This window comes from Zalophus californianus, chromosome 17, assembly GCF_009762305.2.
Source record: "Zalophus californianus isolate mZalCal1 chromosome 17, mZalCal1.pri.v2, whole genome shotgun sequence".
Classification (NCBI taxonomy): domain Eukaryota; kingdom Metazoa; phylum Chordata; class Mammalia; order Carnivora; family Otariidae; genus Zalophus; species Zalophus californianus.
In genome coordinates this window covers 56,908,816-56,921,428 of record NC_045611.1, presented here as the reverse complement: position 1 = coordinate 56,921,428, position 12,613 = coordinate 56,908,816, and the positions used below count along the sequence as shown (strand labels likewise).

The following is a 12,613-nucleotide window of genomic DNA, read 5'->3' as shown; positions in this document are numbered from 1 at the left end:
CATCTCTTTGCCCACATGATAGATGGATTGAATAGAATAAAATTCACAGGGTTGCAGCATGCTCCTGCAAATGAAGTGACTAGAATAAAGCCTAACATAGAAGTGAAGGTCATGGAATATAAGTCCCCATACTCTGCCCTAAGCCAAGCCTTACACTTAACCTAAATCAACCCAATATATGAACTGTCGAGGCCAAAGCACTCACCATTCAGTGCCTGAAATAAAAAAGGCAGAGTGGAATTTGTTTTTACTATATTAAGGGAGAGTTATGCTGGTGTGTTGGCCAGACGCGATATCTCTGAGTCTCTGAGCAGAGCCTACAGATGATCCTAGACAGGGTTTTTGGGATTCTCAGGGCCTCTTATGGTTTGGCATTATTTGTAAAAGACGCTTATTTGAGGGGGACTTTTTTTAAAGATTTATTTATTTATTTATTTCAGAGAGAGAATGAGATAGAGAGAGAGAGAGAGAGAGAGAGAGAGAGCACGAGATCCAAGAGGGTCAGAGGGAGAAGCAGACTCCCCACCGAGCAGGGAACCCAATGCAGGACTCGATCCAGGGAGTCCAGGATCATGACCTGAGCCGAAGGCAGTCACTTAACCAACTGAGCCACCCAGGCGCCCTGAGGGGGACTTTTGATTGGCTATCACTCACGGATGTTCTTACTGGAGTAAACCTGTTTCTGATTGGCTGACATTTAGAAACAAGGAGCTGATTGGTTGAATCACCAAGGTATTTTCACTAAGGTGAGTGGTCATTGATGATGGGTGAAAAACCGGTTCTGGTGGCTCCTTGTCATCATGGCTACAGGACGATATAGTCTTTTCCTAGGAGGGGAAGATCTTTTTTATTCCCAGGGTTACAGTCTGCTTTTCCAAACAAGGCTCTGGTGTGGACAAAACCAAGTGTGTGAAACTAATCCTCTCCCTCTGTCAGGATCAAACCCCATTGCATTCTTGGGTTCAAATCCTGGCTCTGATGTAAAGTCTTTGATTAGCCCTTGTCCGAAACTATGGCACTTTCTTGTAGTTTTATCTGGTCCAATCACTAACATTTCCTTCATCAACTTATTTATTCATAATCTCAATAAATATTTCTAATATTTTATGCCAAATACTACAAAGAGATGGATCAATAGACTGAGCAGTCTATCGAAAATTCCCAGAGGACATGCTTGTTGAGGTTGTTTTCACAAGTCTATTGAATTTGCATTGGAGGCATGAGATATTTTGAAATGTTGCAAATATAAAATGGAATATTACTCAGCCATTAAAAAGAATGAAATCTTGCCATTTGAAATGATGTGGATGGAACTAGAGGGTATTATACTAAACAAAATAAGTTAGTCAGAGAAAGACAAATATCATATGATTTCACTCATATGTGGAATTTAAGAAACAAAACAGATGAACATAGGGGAAGGGAAGGAAAAATAAAATAAGACAAAATCAGAGAGGGAGACAAACCATAGAGACTTTTAACTATAGGAAACAGACTGCAGGTTGCTGGAGGGGAGATAGGGGGATGGGGTAACTGGGTGATGGGCATTAAGGAGGGCACTTGATATAATCAGCACTGGGTGTTATATGCAACTGATGAATCACTAAACTCTACCTCTGAAACTAATAATACAGTATAAGTTAATTAATTGATTTTAAACAAATAAATAAAAAGAAAAAAGAAATGTTAGTTTCATAAGAACAGGAGAGTCTTCTTAGCAATGGGGAAAGCCTGTGTTAATACACAAATGTCAGTGTAGGGAAAACTAGAAGCATACATGTCATGGAATATATGGTATGTTGAATGGACAGCATTAATAATTAATTAGTAGTATTAATAATTTATGGAATTCTAAGTGTTAAGAGCTTACCTAGAAGGATGTGAGGGTATCTGGTTTTGCTGATAAATTCAAGACAGATTGAAATTTTGAGCCAGACCTTTTGCAGAGGCTGGGAGAAAAACAGTCAGCAATGAGAACTGAGAATGCTCTGCATGATTTTTATCACAGGAATGAACTAAACCAAGACTATACCAAGAATTTTATCACCAACATATAGAAAGGTGGTATACAACTGTATCAGATATGTATAAGAAAATACCATTGGTGTGAAAATGGATCCAAAATTGTTAGTGCCCCTTTCTCTCTTTTGTTCTCCCAGTAGCTCTGCAGGACTCCACAAGTGCTGACTCATTTCTACTTCAGCAACAGGTGTCTACCTTCTGGCTCTTAGGGGTTTGTCCAAAGGACCATTATGTCTGACCTTTCTGTTTACTCCAGCTCAGTTCAGGAAAATCTGGACAGTTTTCCTTGTGTGGAGCCTGATGGTTGTGCCAATTTTCAACCAGTATGGTCGAGAGAACCACAGTACCAGCCCTGCCACACCCATTCGGATCGAATTCCCCATTGTGTAATCTTGTTTCATTATATCTGCAGACATAATTAAAAGGAGATGAGCGATCACTGGTCATATTCCATTTCATCCCAACCCCAGAGCCCTGAAAAGGAGCTCATTTCCCTATTTGTGTCAGAACCCCTCCTCAATGAACTCATGCATTCACAAGTGCCATACTTAATCCTTGAGCCTGGGTCAAAGGGGAGTCTTGTGAACAGGAAAGGAGGTGACTATGGCGATGTTGTGTTTGCTTTTCATCCCATCTTCATTTCCCTCAAAGTCTGGTCATATCCTTCCTTGCAACACCTTCATATATTTGGAATCCTAAATTTTCTCCTCTACACTTTCTTCACCCCACGTAACAACTTGTGTTCCTTCTTCATACATGACAAAGGATACAGCAGTGTTGGTATATGGGAAGTAGCTCAGAGAAAATTTTCAGATAATCTTAGGTAAATTGTATCTCCACTATTGTGTGACTGTTCACTAGACATTGCTGTTCTCTGAATCTTTAAAAAAAATTCTTCATTTATTATATGGACTTTCTGGGCCCATGTCCCTTTCAAGGATGTAATAAAATACTGTGAAATGACAATGCTCAGAAATCATAGTAACTCTCTTGTTAAAATACTGAAATAATTTCAAATGGATTTGGAATTTCAAATTAGTTCCTAATTACAAAATGCACAGTATTTCGAGTTTGAGAGGATAATACAGGATAGTATTATCCCAACACTGGGATAATCAAATAGATGATTTCTAAGACAAGATACTGTGGCTATCTGCTTTAAAGAAAAAGACTAATAAATTCACTCCTCCTCCATCAGTGCCCAATTATCTATGCACTGTTAAATGAAAAAGCACTCTAGCCTCTATGATCTTACAGTGCCATGACTACTATATGTGCTCAGCTTGTAGAGTGACTGGACAAGGTGGGCACGAGAGATGAATGTGGTTGCCCTGTGCAGCAGTCAGCAGTTGCTTTCCTTTGCTGTAACTTGTCTTCTTCTGCCAATTAGAGAGGTGCAAACACTATGATAATGGGTCTCATGTTAGAGTTTTTAGAGTTCTTTCCACAAGCCATAAATTTCCAGCCAATCACTCAGAGCAGCCTATAGTACTGAAGGTTAGTTTAAGGGTTTCCAGATGCAACCAAGGATGTGAAGAAGAGAGGTGGGTTAGTCTGAGGTGGTGTCTGGGATCTATTGTCTCAACAATGCCCCTTAACGTGATTCTGAACTTTGGCTGCTCCATTCTCAACAGACCACATGTTTTTAAAGGGCACTGTCTGGAGAACTCTAGGAGAGGATGTGAAAATCAAATGGGGTGTGGATGAAAGTCTTTCTCTCTTCACAGCCTCTACTGCCCCACTGTTCTTTCTCAGTGTCCCTCTTTGTATTCCTGCCGGAGGCCAAGGCCCCAAGGAGGAGGACACAGGGCTGGGCTGGGGTGCACCTACTTGTGACCACAAGCCCCAGGGCATCATGGGGGCTGACCACACATAACGGCTGCCGCTGTACCAACCATAGCACCTGTAGTTCCCCGAGAAGCTTTGGTTCACAGGACCTAGAGTGAAGTTGCCTTGGTGTCTGCCATTTTGGTTCTGTGACAGGGTGGCTCCTCCTTCCTTGATCAGTGAAAATCTATCAAATGGGATGTGTGCTGAACTGCACTGCAGGGAGATATTCTTCCCTAGCATCACCACAACGCCCTGGTCAGCAGAGAAGAAGGGTTTGTTGTAGAAGCCTAAAAGAGAAGAGAGTAAGCTAATAGCAAGATTTTTCTTCCTTTCCCTGTTATCCCCACCACTCCTATTGGATCCACGGTAAGAGAAGGGAACACGCTGATGTTCCCTGATCCAAAGGAATGGGAACTGGGAACTTCCCATTTCACTACCCCAGGACCCATACTCTGTCCCAAACTATTCAGACAGGGCTGAGCAAGCAAGCAGCCTGTGCGGCTTGGATGAGATGCCATCTTCAAGAGATAGAGATCTTGTTTCTAGAGCCATAAGACCCATATGATTCTGTTTCCAATGACAACATGTGGGGTTCCCCGCCACACCACCAAGCAGTCCTGAGACACCCACTGCACATCCCATAATTCAACTTAATTCTGACACTATCTACCTGGAGATAACATCAGATCCCAAAGATTACGGGCTCAGTCCTGAGAACACGCCCACTTCAGATGCCAATCACAAGCCTCTCGTGTCACCGGTGCTTCTGACAGAATGGCTGTGAACCCCTTCCTTGGGTTCATTTAATTTGCCAGAGCAACTTACAGGCTCAGGAGATCAGTTTACTTACTAGATCACTGGTTTATTATAAAGAACACAATCAGGGACAGCCAGATGGTAGGGATGCATAAGGCCAGGTGCCCTCTCCAGGTGCGCCTCTCTACCAGCACCTCCACGTGTTCAACAACCTGGAAGCTCTCTGAACCCCATCCTTTTGGGTTCTTATGGAGGCTTCATTACTTAGGCATGGTTGATTAAATCTTTGGCCATTAGCCAATTGATTCCACCTCCAGCCCCTCACCCATCCCTGGAGGTGGGGGTGGGGTCGGACTGAAAGTTCAAACATTTTATTCACATGGTCGGTTCTCCTGGCAACCAGCCCCGGTCCTTAAGTGGGGTCCAAAAGTCACCTCATTAACATAACCTCAGGCAAGGTAGGAAGAAAGGGTTTGTTAGAATATCAAAACACTTTACCATTCTTAGTCATTCAGGAAATTCCAAGGGATTTAAGAGCTCTGTGCCAGGAACAGGAACAAAGACCAAATATATAGTTCTTATTATAAATCACAATATCACAAGCTATATTTGGGGAAAGGGGGAATAGTATCCAAAGAGTTTGAGGAGCTATGTCAGAGGCTGAAAGAGGCAACATTATGTAAAAAGAATGTTAGCAGGTGAAAAGACCTGGAAATTCAGGATGGACCCTTCCAGAAACAAACCCTTCTAGAAACACAGGGTCAAGCCACCCTGAGGACAGAGGGCTTAAAATCTAGGGCCGGACTTGTGCAGGGAGCATAACTTCCCCCTCCTTAGGTACAGGCTGCATTTACTGATTTCTATCCATACAGAAAGGGTCAGGAGGAGAAATCTGCACATGCTATCTCAGCCAGGTACTCAAGCTCAGCATCAACAGCCATATTCACTTGTATGGTGTGTACCCTTAATGTGATGTGGTGAAAATGGCACTGCGCTTCTGTGGTCTTCCTCACAGTTACCCCAGGAACCCTGTCTTTCCACGAGAGAAACATCAGACAACTTCCAATAGTGGGGCATCCTACAAAGTATCTGACCAGCCCTCCTCAAAACTGCCACAGCCAAGAGCAGCCTAGGGAGAAATGACAACTGCATGCAGTGTGGGATGGGATCCTAGAGCAGATGAATGACCGCTGCGTAAAAGCTAAGGAAATCTTTTTTAAAATTTTTATTTAAATTCAATTAGCCAACATATAGTACATCATTAGTTTCAGATGTAGTGATCAATAATTCATCAGTTGCCTATAACACCCAGTGCTCATCACATCAGGTGCCCTCCTGCATGCCCATCAACAGTTGTAAAAGCTAAGGAGACCTAAATAAACTGTGCACTCTGGCACATGCTAAGTTATCCATATTGGTTCATTAATGATAAGAAAAGTGCCATACCAACAGAATATGTTAACAACAGGGGAGAGTGGGTGATAGGTATATGGGGATGTTCTGTCCTATCTTCTCAATTTTTCTGGAAACCCGAAACTGTTCTAAAAGTAAAGTCTACATCAAAAACTAATGATGCTTTGGTAAATGGATCCCATTTACAGTAATCCCAAAACCGTAAGATACCTTGGAATAAACCTAACTAAAGAGGTAAAGGATCTATACTCTAGGAACTACAGAACACTCATGAAAGAAATTGAAGAAGATACAAAGAGATGCAAAAACATTCCATGCTCATGGATTGGAAGAATGAACATTATTAAAGTGTCTATGCTACCCAGAGCAATCTATACCTTCAATGCCATCCCTATCAAAATTCCAATGACATTTTTCAAAGTGCTGGAACAAACTATCCTAAAATTTCTGTGGAATCAGAAAAGACCCTGAATCACCAGGGAAATGTTGAAAAAGAAAAACAAAGCTGGGGGCATCACATTGCCCAATTTCAAGCTATATTACAAAGCCATGATCACCAAAACAGCATGGTACTGGCACAAAAACAGACATATAGACCAATGGAACAGAATAAAGAGCCCAGATATGGACCCTCAACTCCATGGACAAATAATCTTCGACAAAGCAGGAAAAAAAATGTAATGGAAAAAAGACACTCTCTTCAATAAATGGTGCTGGGAAAATTGGACAGCCACATGGAGAAGAATGAAACTGGACCATTCTCTAACACCATACACAAAGATAAACTCAGAATGGATGAAAGACCTCAAGGTGAGACAGGAATCCATCAAAATCCTAGAGGAGAACATAGGCAGTAACCTCTTTGACATCGGCCACAGCAACTTCTTTCAAGATACATCTCCAAAAGCTAGCAAAACAAAAGCGAAAATGAACTTTTGGGACTTCATCAAGATAAAAAGCTTTTGCCCAGCAAAGGAAACAGTCAACAAAACAAAGAGGCAACCTACAGAATGGGAGAAGATATTTGCAAATGGCACTACAGATAAAGGGCTGGTATCCAAGATCTATAAAGAACTTCTCAAACTCAACACCCAAAAAACAAATAATCAAGTCCAAAAATGGGCAGAAGATATGAAAAGACACTTCTCTGAAGAAGACATACAAATGGCTAACAGACACATGAAAAAAATCTTCATCATCATTAGCCATCAGGGAAATTCAAATCAAAATCACAATGAGATACCACTTTACACCAGTTAGAATGTCAAAAATTGACAAGGCAGGAAATAATAAATGTTGGAGAGGTTGTGGAGAAGGGGGAACCCTCTTACACTGTTGGTGGGAATGCAAGTTGGTAACAGCCACTTTGGAAGACAGTGTGGAGGTGCCTCAGAAAATTAAAAACAGAGCTACCTTATGACTTAGCAATTGCACTCCTGGGTATTTACCCCAAAGACACAGAGGTAGTGAAAAGAAGGGCCACATGCACCCCAATGTTCATAGCAGCAATGTCTGCAATAGCCAAGTTGTGGAAAGAGCCGAGATGCCCTTCAAAAGATGAATGGATCAAGGAGATGTGGTCCATATATACAATGGACTATTACTCAGGCATCAGAAAGGATGAATACCCAACTTTTGCATCAACATGGATGGGACTGGAGGAGATGATGTTAAGTGAAATAAGTCAAGCAGAGAAAGTCAATTATCACATGGTTTCACTTATTTGTGGAACATAAGGAATAGCAAGGAGGACATTAGGAGAAGGAAGGGAAAAATAGGGGGAAATCAGAGGGAGAGATGAACCATGAGAGACTATGGACTCTGAGAAACAAACTGAGGGTTTGTTTAGAGGGGAGGGGGCTAGCCTGGTGATGGGTATTTAGGAGAGCACATACTGCCTAGAGCACTAGGTGTTATACGACAACAATGAAGCGTGGATCACTACATCAAAAACTAATGATTTATTGTATGGTGACTAACATAACATAATAAAATTAAATTAAAAAAAATTTGGAACACCGAAAACAACCCATAAACAAATCATGGTCATTTGCTGGAAATTAAAAATAAAATGAAAATGAGAGCTAAAAAAAAAACCCAAAAAACTAATGATGTGTTGTATGGTGACTAACATAACACAATAAAATTAAATTAAATTAAAGAAAAAGTAAAGTCTATGAAAAAATAAGAAAGAAAGAACACCGAGGGCTGGAGACCCTGGATGTGTCCTCACCTGTCACCACCAGCTCCAAGGCTTTACTGTGCTCCAACGAGTGGTCCTGTTTCCTATACTGGCACTGATAACACCCTGCAGTGTTTGGATTCATGTGTTCAGTGAGGAATTCAGCCTTCTTCTGAAATCCCAATTTCTTCTTCACCACCTCAAATGTGGAGTTTCCCAGGATTTCCTGTTGGTACAAGTAAGACTCAGGAGTCCCCCAACACAGGATCTTCACAGACTCATTCCAGGGAATCACAGAACCAGGTGTGGCAGATATGAGAGGAACAGGAAATTCCCCTAGAAGAAAATAAAGCCCAGACTCAGGTGGTCGGCTATGGAGAAATCACACTGCTTTCCTTCTCTCTGGGCAGAATACAAATAAATTAAGGTGTGTACTGGGTATTTACCACAAAGATACAAATGTAGGGATCTGAAGGGGTACGGGCACCCCGATGTTTATAGCAGCAATGTCCACAATAGCCAAACTGTGGAAAGAGCCAAGATGTCCACCGACAGATGAATGGATAAAGAAGAAGTGGTATATATACACAATGGAATATTATGCAGCCATCCAAAGGAATGAGATCTTACCATTTGCAACGACGTGGATGGAACTGGAGGGTGTTATGCTGAGTGAAATAAGTCAATCAGAGAAAGACATGTATCATATGACCTCACTGATATGAGGAATTCTTAATCTCAGGAAACAAACTGAGGGTTGCTGGAGTGGTGGGGGGTGGGAGGGATGGGGTGGCTGGGTGATAGACACTGGGGAGGGTATTGTGCAAGACTGTTGAATCACAGATCTGTACTTCTGAAAGAAATAATGCAATATATGTTAAGAAAAAAAAGAAGAGGATAGCAGGAGGGGAAGAATGAAGGGGAGTAAGTCGGAGGGGGAGAGGAACCATGAGAGACGATGGACTCTGAAAAACAAACTGAGGGTTCTAGAGGGGAGGGGGGTGGGGGGATGGGTTAGCCTGGTGATGGGTATTAAAGAGGGCACGTTCTGCGTGGAGCACTGGGTGTTATGCACAAACAGTGAATCATGGAACACTACATCAAAAACTAATGATGTAATGTATGGTGATTAACATAACAATAAAAAAATTTTTTAAAAATTAAGGTGTGAAGGACCTGCAATTCTTTCCTTTTTAAAATCTTTTTTTGGTATTTTCTAAATGTAGTAAAATATATAAAATGTGAAATTTAGCATTTCAACTTTTTCTTTTCTTTTTTTTTTAGGTAGGTTCCACACCCAACATGGGGCTTGAACTCATGACCCTGATATTGATAGTCATGTGCTCTACCGACTGAGCCAGCCAGACACCCTCCCCCCTTTTTAACCATTTTTTTTAGGTGAACAGTTCAATGGCATTAATTACATTCACTCCATTGTACAAACATGACCTCTATTTTCAGAATTTTTTCATGACTCCAGACAGAAACTCTATAATCATTAAGCAATAACTCCCGACTCCCTCTTTCCTCAGCCACCAGTAATATCTGATCTGCTTTCTGTCTATGAATTTGCCTATTCAAGGTACTCCGTATCCGTGGAATAATACAATATTTGTCCTTCTGTGTCTGGTGTATTTCACTGAGCATAATACCCTGAGTAAGGTTCACGCATGTTGTGGCATGTGTCAGAATACCCTTTGTTTGAATGGCCAAATAACATTCCATCGTCTGTGTAGACCACATTTTGATTATCCACAATGAACCATTTTTAAAGTGTAGGATTCGGTGGTATTTAATGCATTCACAATGTTGTGTAACCATCACCTCTCTTTTTTTTTAAGATTTTATTTATTTATTTGACAGATAGAGACATTGCAAGAGAAGGAACACAAGCAGGGTGAGTGGGAGAGGGAGAAGCAGGCTTCCCGCCGAGCAGGGAGCCCGATGCGGGGCTCGATCCCAGGACCCTGGGATCATGACCTGAGCCAAAGGCAGACGCTTAACGACTGAGCCACCCAGGCGCCCCCCCCCTTTTTTAAAGATTTTCCATCACCTCTATCTTGTATTTTTATCACCCCAGAGGAGACTTTGTATACACTAAGAGGTCACTTCCCACTCTTTCTTCCCACAGCCCCTCCCCCAGCAACCAAGAGTGGTATTTTGTTGCCATGGCAATCCTCATCAACAACTCACAATCTGCTGGTTCCTTTATTGACGTGTATCATCTATTTTAGATCTGATAGTGATGTACTCAACTGCATCTCTGTGAGGGGGGAATGAAAGGGGCTCTGCCATGTTCAGGAGGAATGCCATCAAGGAAGACCAACCTACTACCTGTGGCCATGGAAGATGTTGACTGTATTTACCAAAAATTGCAGGACTTCCTGTTATTCAGTATTATTCATTCACCAATACATCCACGCTTTTGTTCTCTTCCAAAGTATATGGAGAGATGCCTCCATTAATGCAGACACAGTGTTCATTTAATATCATGACCTAAACTAGTGGTTCTCAACAGGGGGCAATTTTGCCTCCCAGGGGACAATTTGTCAATCCCTGGGGACATTTTTGGTTGGGACGGGAGGCACTGTTGGCATCTACTGGGTAAAGGCCAGGGATCTTACAATGCACAGGACTTCCCTCCCAACAAAGGATTATCTGCTCCCAAATGTCAATAGGTCCAAGGTTGAGAAACCCTGACCTATACAACCTGTGTAAGATCTTTAAGGGACTGATGATGTGGGAAGTGTCAGATACTAATTTTTAAAAATACACAAGTATATAATCGCAGTTCATGACACATAGTCTGCAGCATAGAGATATAGATCTTGGAGGTCTGATAATAGATGTAAGGGTTCAGCTGATACATGAGGATGAGTAGCAATTGCCTAGGCAGTGTGGACTGGCAGGTCGGGGGCATTGTGGATAGAAGGGATGATGGGAGAAGGGTTAATGAAGTACAAAGAAGTAAGGGACAAACTAAAGTAAGTTCAGCATGGGTGAGGAGCAGAGGTTCAGTGGGAGAGTGCAAGATGGGTTAGGGGAGCAGATGCAACCTGGGCAGGCAGTGCTTGGGACAACCGGTTACATCAGTATGTTTATCTGAAGTTTGACCCCTGAGGGGTTCGAGGGAGATGAAGATACCCGTGTTTTAAGCACACAAGTAATCCAGGCTACAGTCTTTAGAAGGATCTGAAAGAGAGAAGACACAGATGGACAAGGCAGGAGTGGAGGTGACAATATACACTCATACTTGAGAGCTACTTGGTGTCCATTACAGAGACTGCTTGAGAGGGTGGGACTAAGGCAACATCCCATTAGATGAAGCAAAGTGGATAGAGTGGAGAGAATTAGGTTGTGAAAAAAAGTAGGTCTGACATAGGGACAGATATTGGGCAATCACCAATGGCTCCCAACTTCCTCACCCCTGTATTTGTGAACATTCAGTAAAATATGTGTCTTTGACATCAGGGCAGACAGCCTAATGGAAGAAAACACTAAATCCAGGTCTGAGTACAATGTGTTCGAGGGTTTTGGAGAGAAGAACACAGCAGAGATGGCTGGAATGGGGAATAAAATTGGAATTTGCTTGGGCTTTTGACTGTTCTTCTAACCCTTCTGTACCAAGGTATAAGGTGGCTGGGAGAGAGTTACCGGAACACTTACCTTCCTGTGCCTGAATCTTCTGGCTCAGACAGAGCACTGGAAGAGAGAGAGATTCATGAGAGACGAGTCTTCCAGTTTCCAGTGTTTGTTTTAAGTCACCCTGCCTAATGACACGCAGGGTGTCATTTTTTCTTCCACAGCAAGCATAGCTTTGAGGCTCATCTTTTAGTTTTATCTTCTAGATTTCAGGCCCTAAGGCTCTCATCTACAGGAACTCTGGACCCATCATTGATCTCTACACAGCATGAAATGGGTTGAACATGTCCCACAGGCTACTTGGATATGGGAAGACACAGTTATAGATATCTGGGCAAAGGCCAACTCTCCAATATGGAGGTCAGAATCTCCTGATTCCTCATAGTAAGAGGGACACTGACTGTTTTGGGGCTCCCCCATCTTCCCCCCCTTACCCACTTGCATTCGAGAACTCACCGAGACAGAGAAAGATAGTGTCTCTGGGGTCCATGATTCTGATACAGCCTCAGCCCAGTTAGTCTCTTGTTGGTGCACATTTGCAGAATGACAGAGCCTCATAAGACAGTTAGATAGATCAGCAGGAAGTATGAGGTCAGAGTCTCTGGTCAGAGAATTTCTCCATCTATTGCCCCACAAGTAATGGTTCCTTCCCAAGAACTTAGTTCTGGATAGCTCTTGGGTTGGGCCCAAGAGGAGACCAATCTTCCTGCTTATGTTTCCTATGAGAAACGAGTGTTTTCCTCAACCGATGTCTAATGGGGCTCAAAT

The 12,613-nt window shown here is 42.3% G+C and overlaps 1 protein-coding gene across 1 annotated transcript; it reads right to left on the bottom strand.

The window, feature by feature from the left end:
- Positions 1–2,338: 2,338 nt before the first annotated feature.
- FCAR (Fc fragment of IgA receptor) lies at positions 2,339–12,335 on the bottom strand. Its single transcript, XM_035724920.1, is given in 6 exon segments — positions 2,339–2,364; positions 2,367–2,428; positions 3,849–3,885; positions 3,888–4,139; positions 8,255–8,539; positions 12,302–12,335. Coding segments are annotated over 6 exon segments (696 nt in total).
- Between the last annotated feature and the right edge of the window lie 278 nt (positions 12,336–12,613).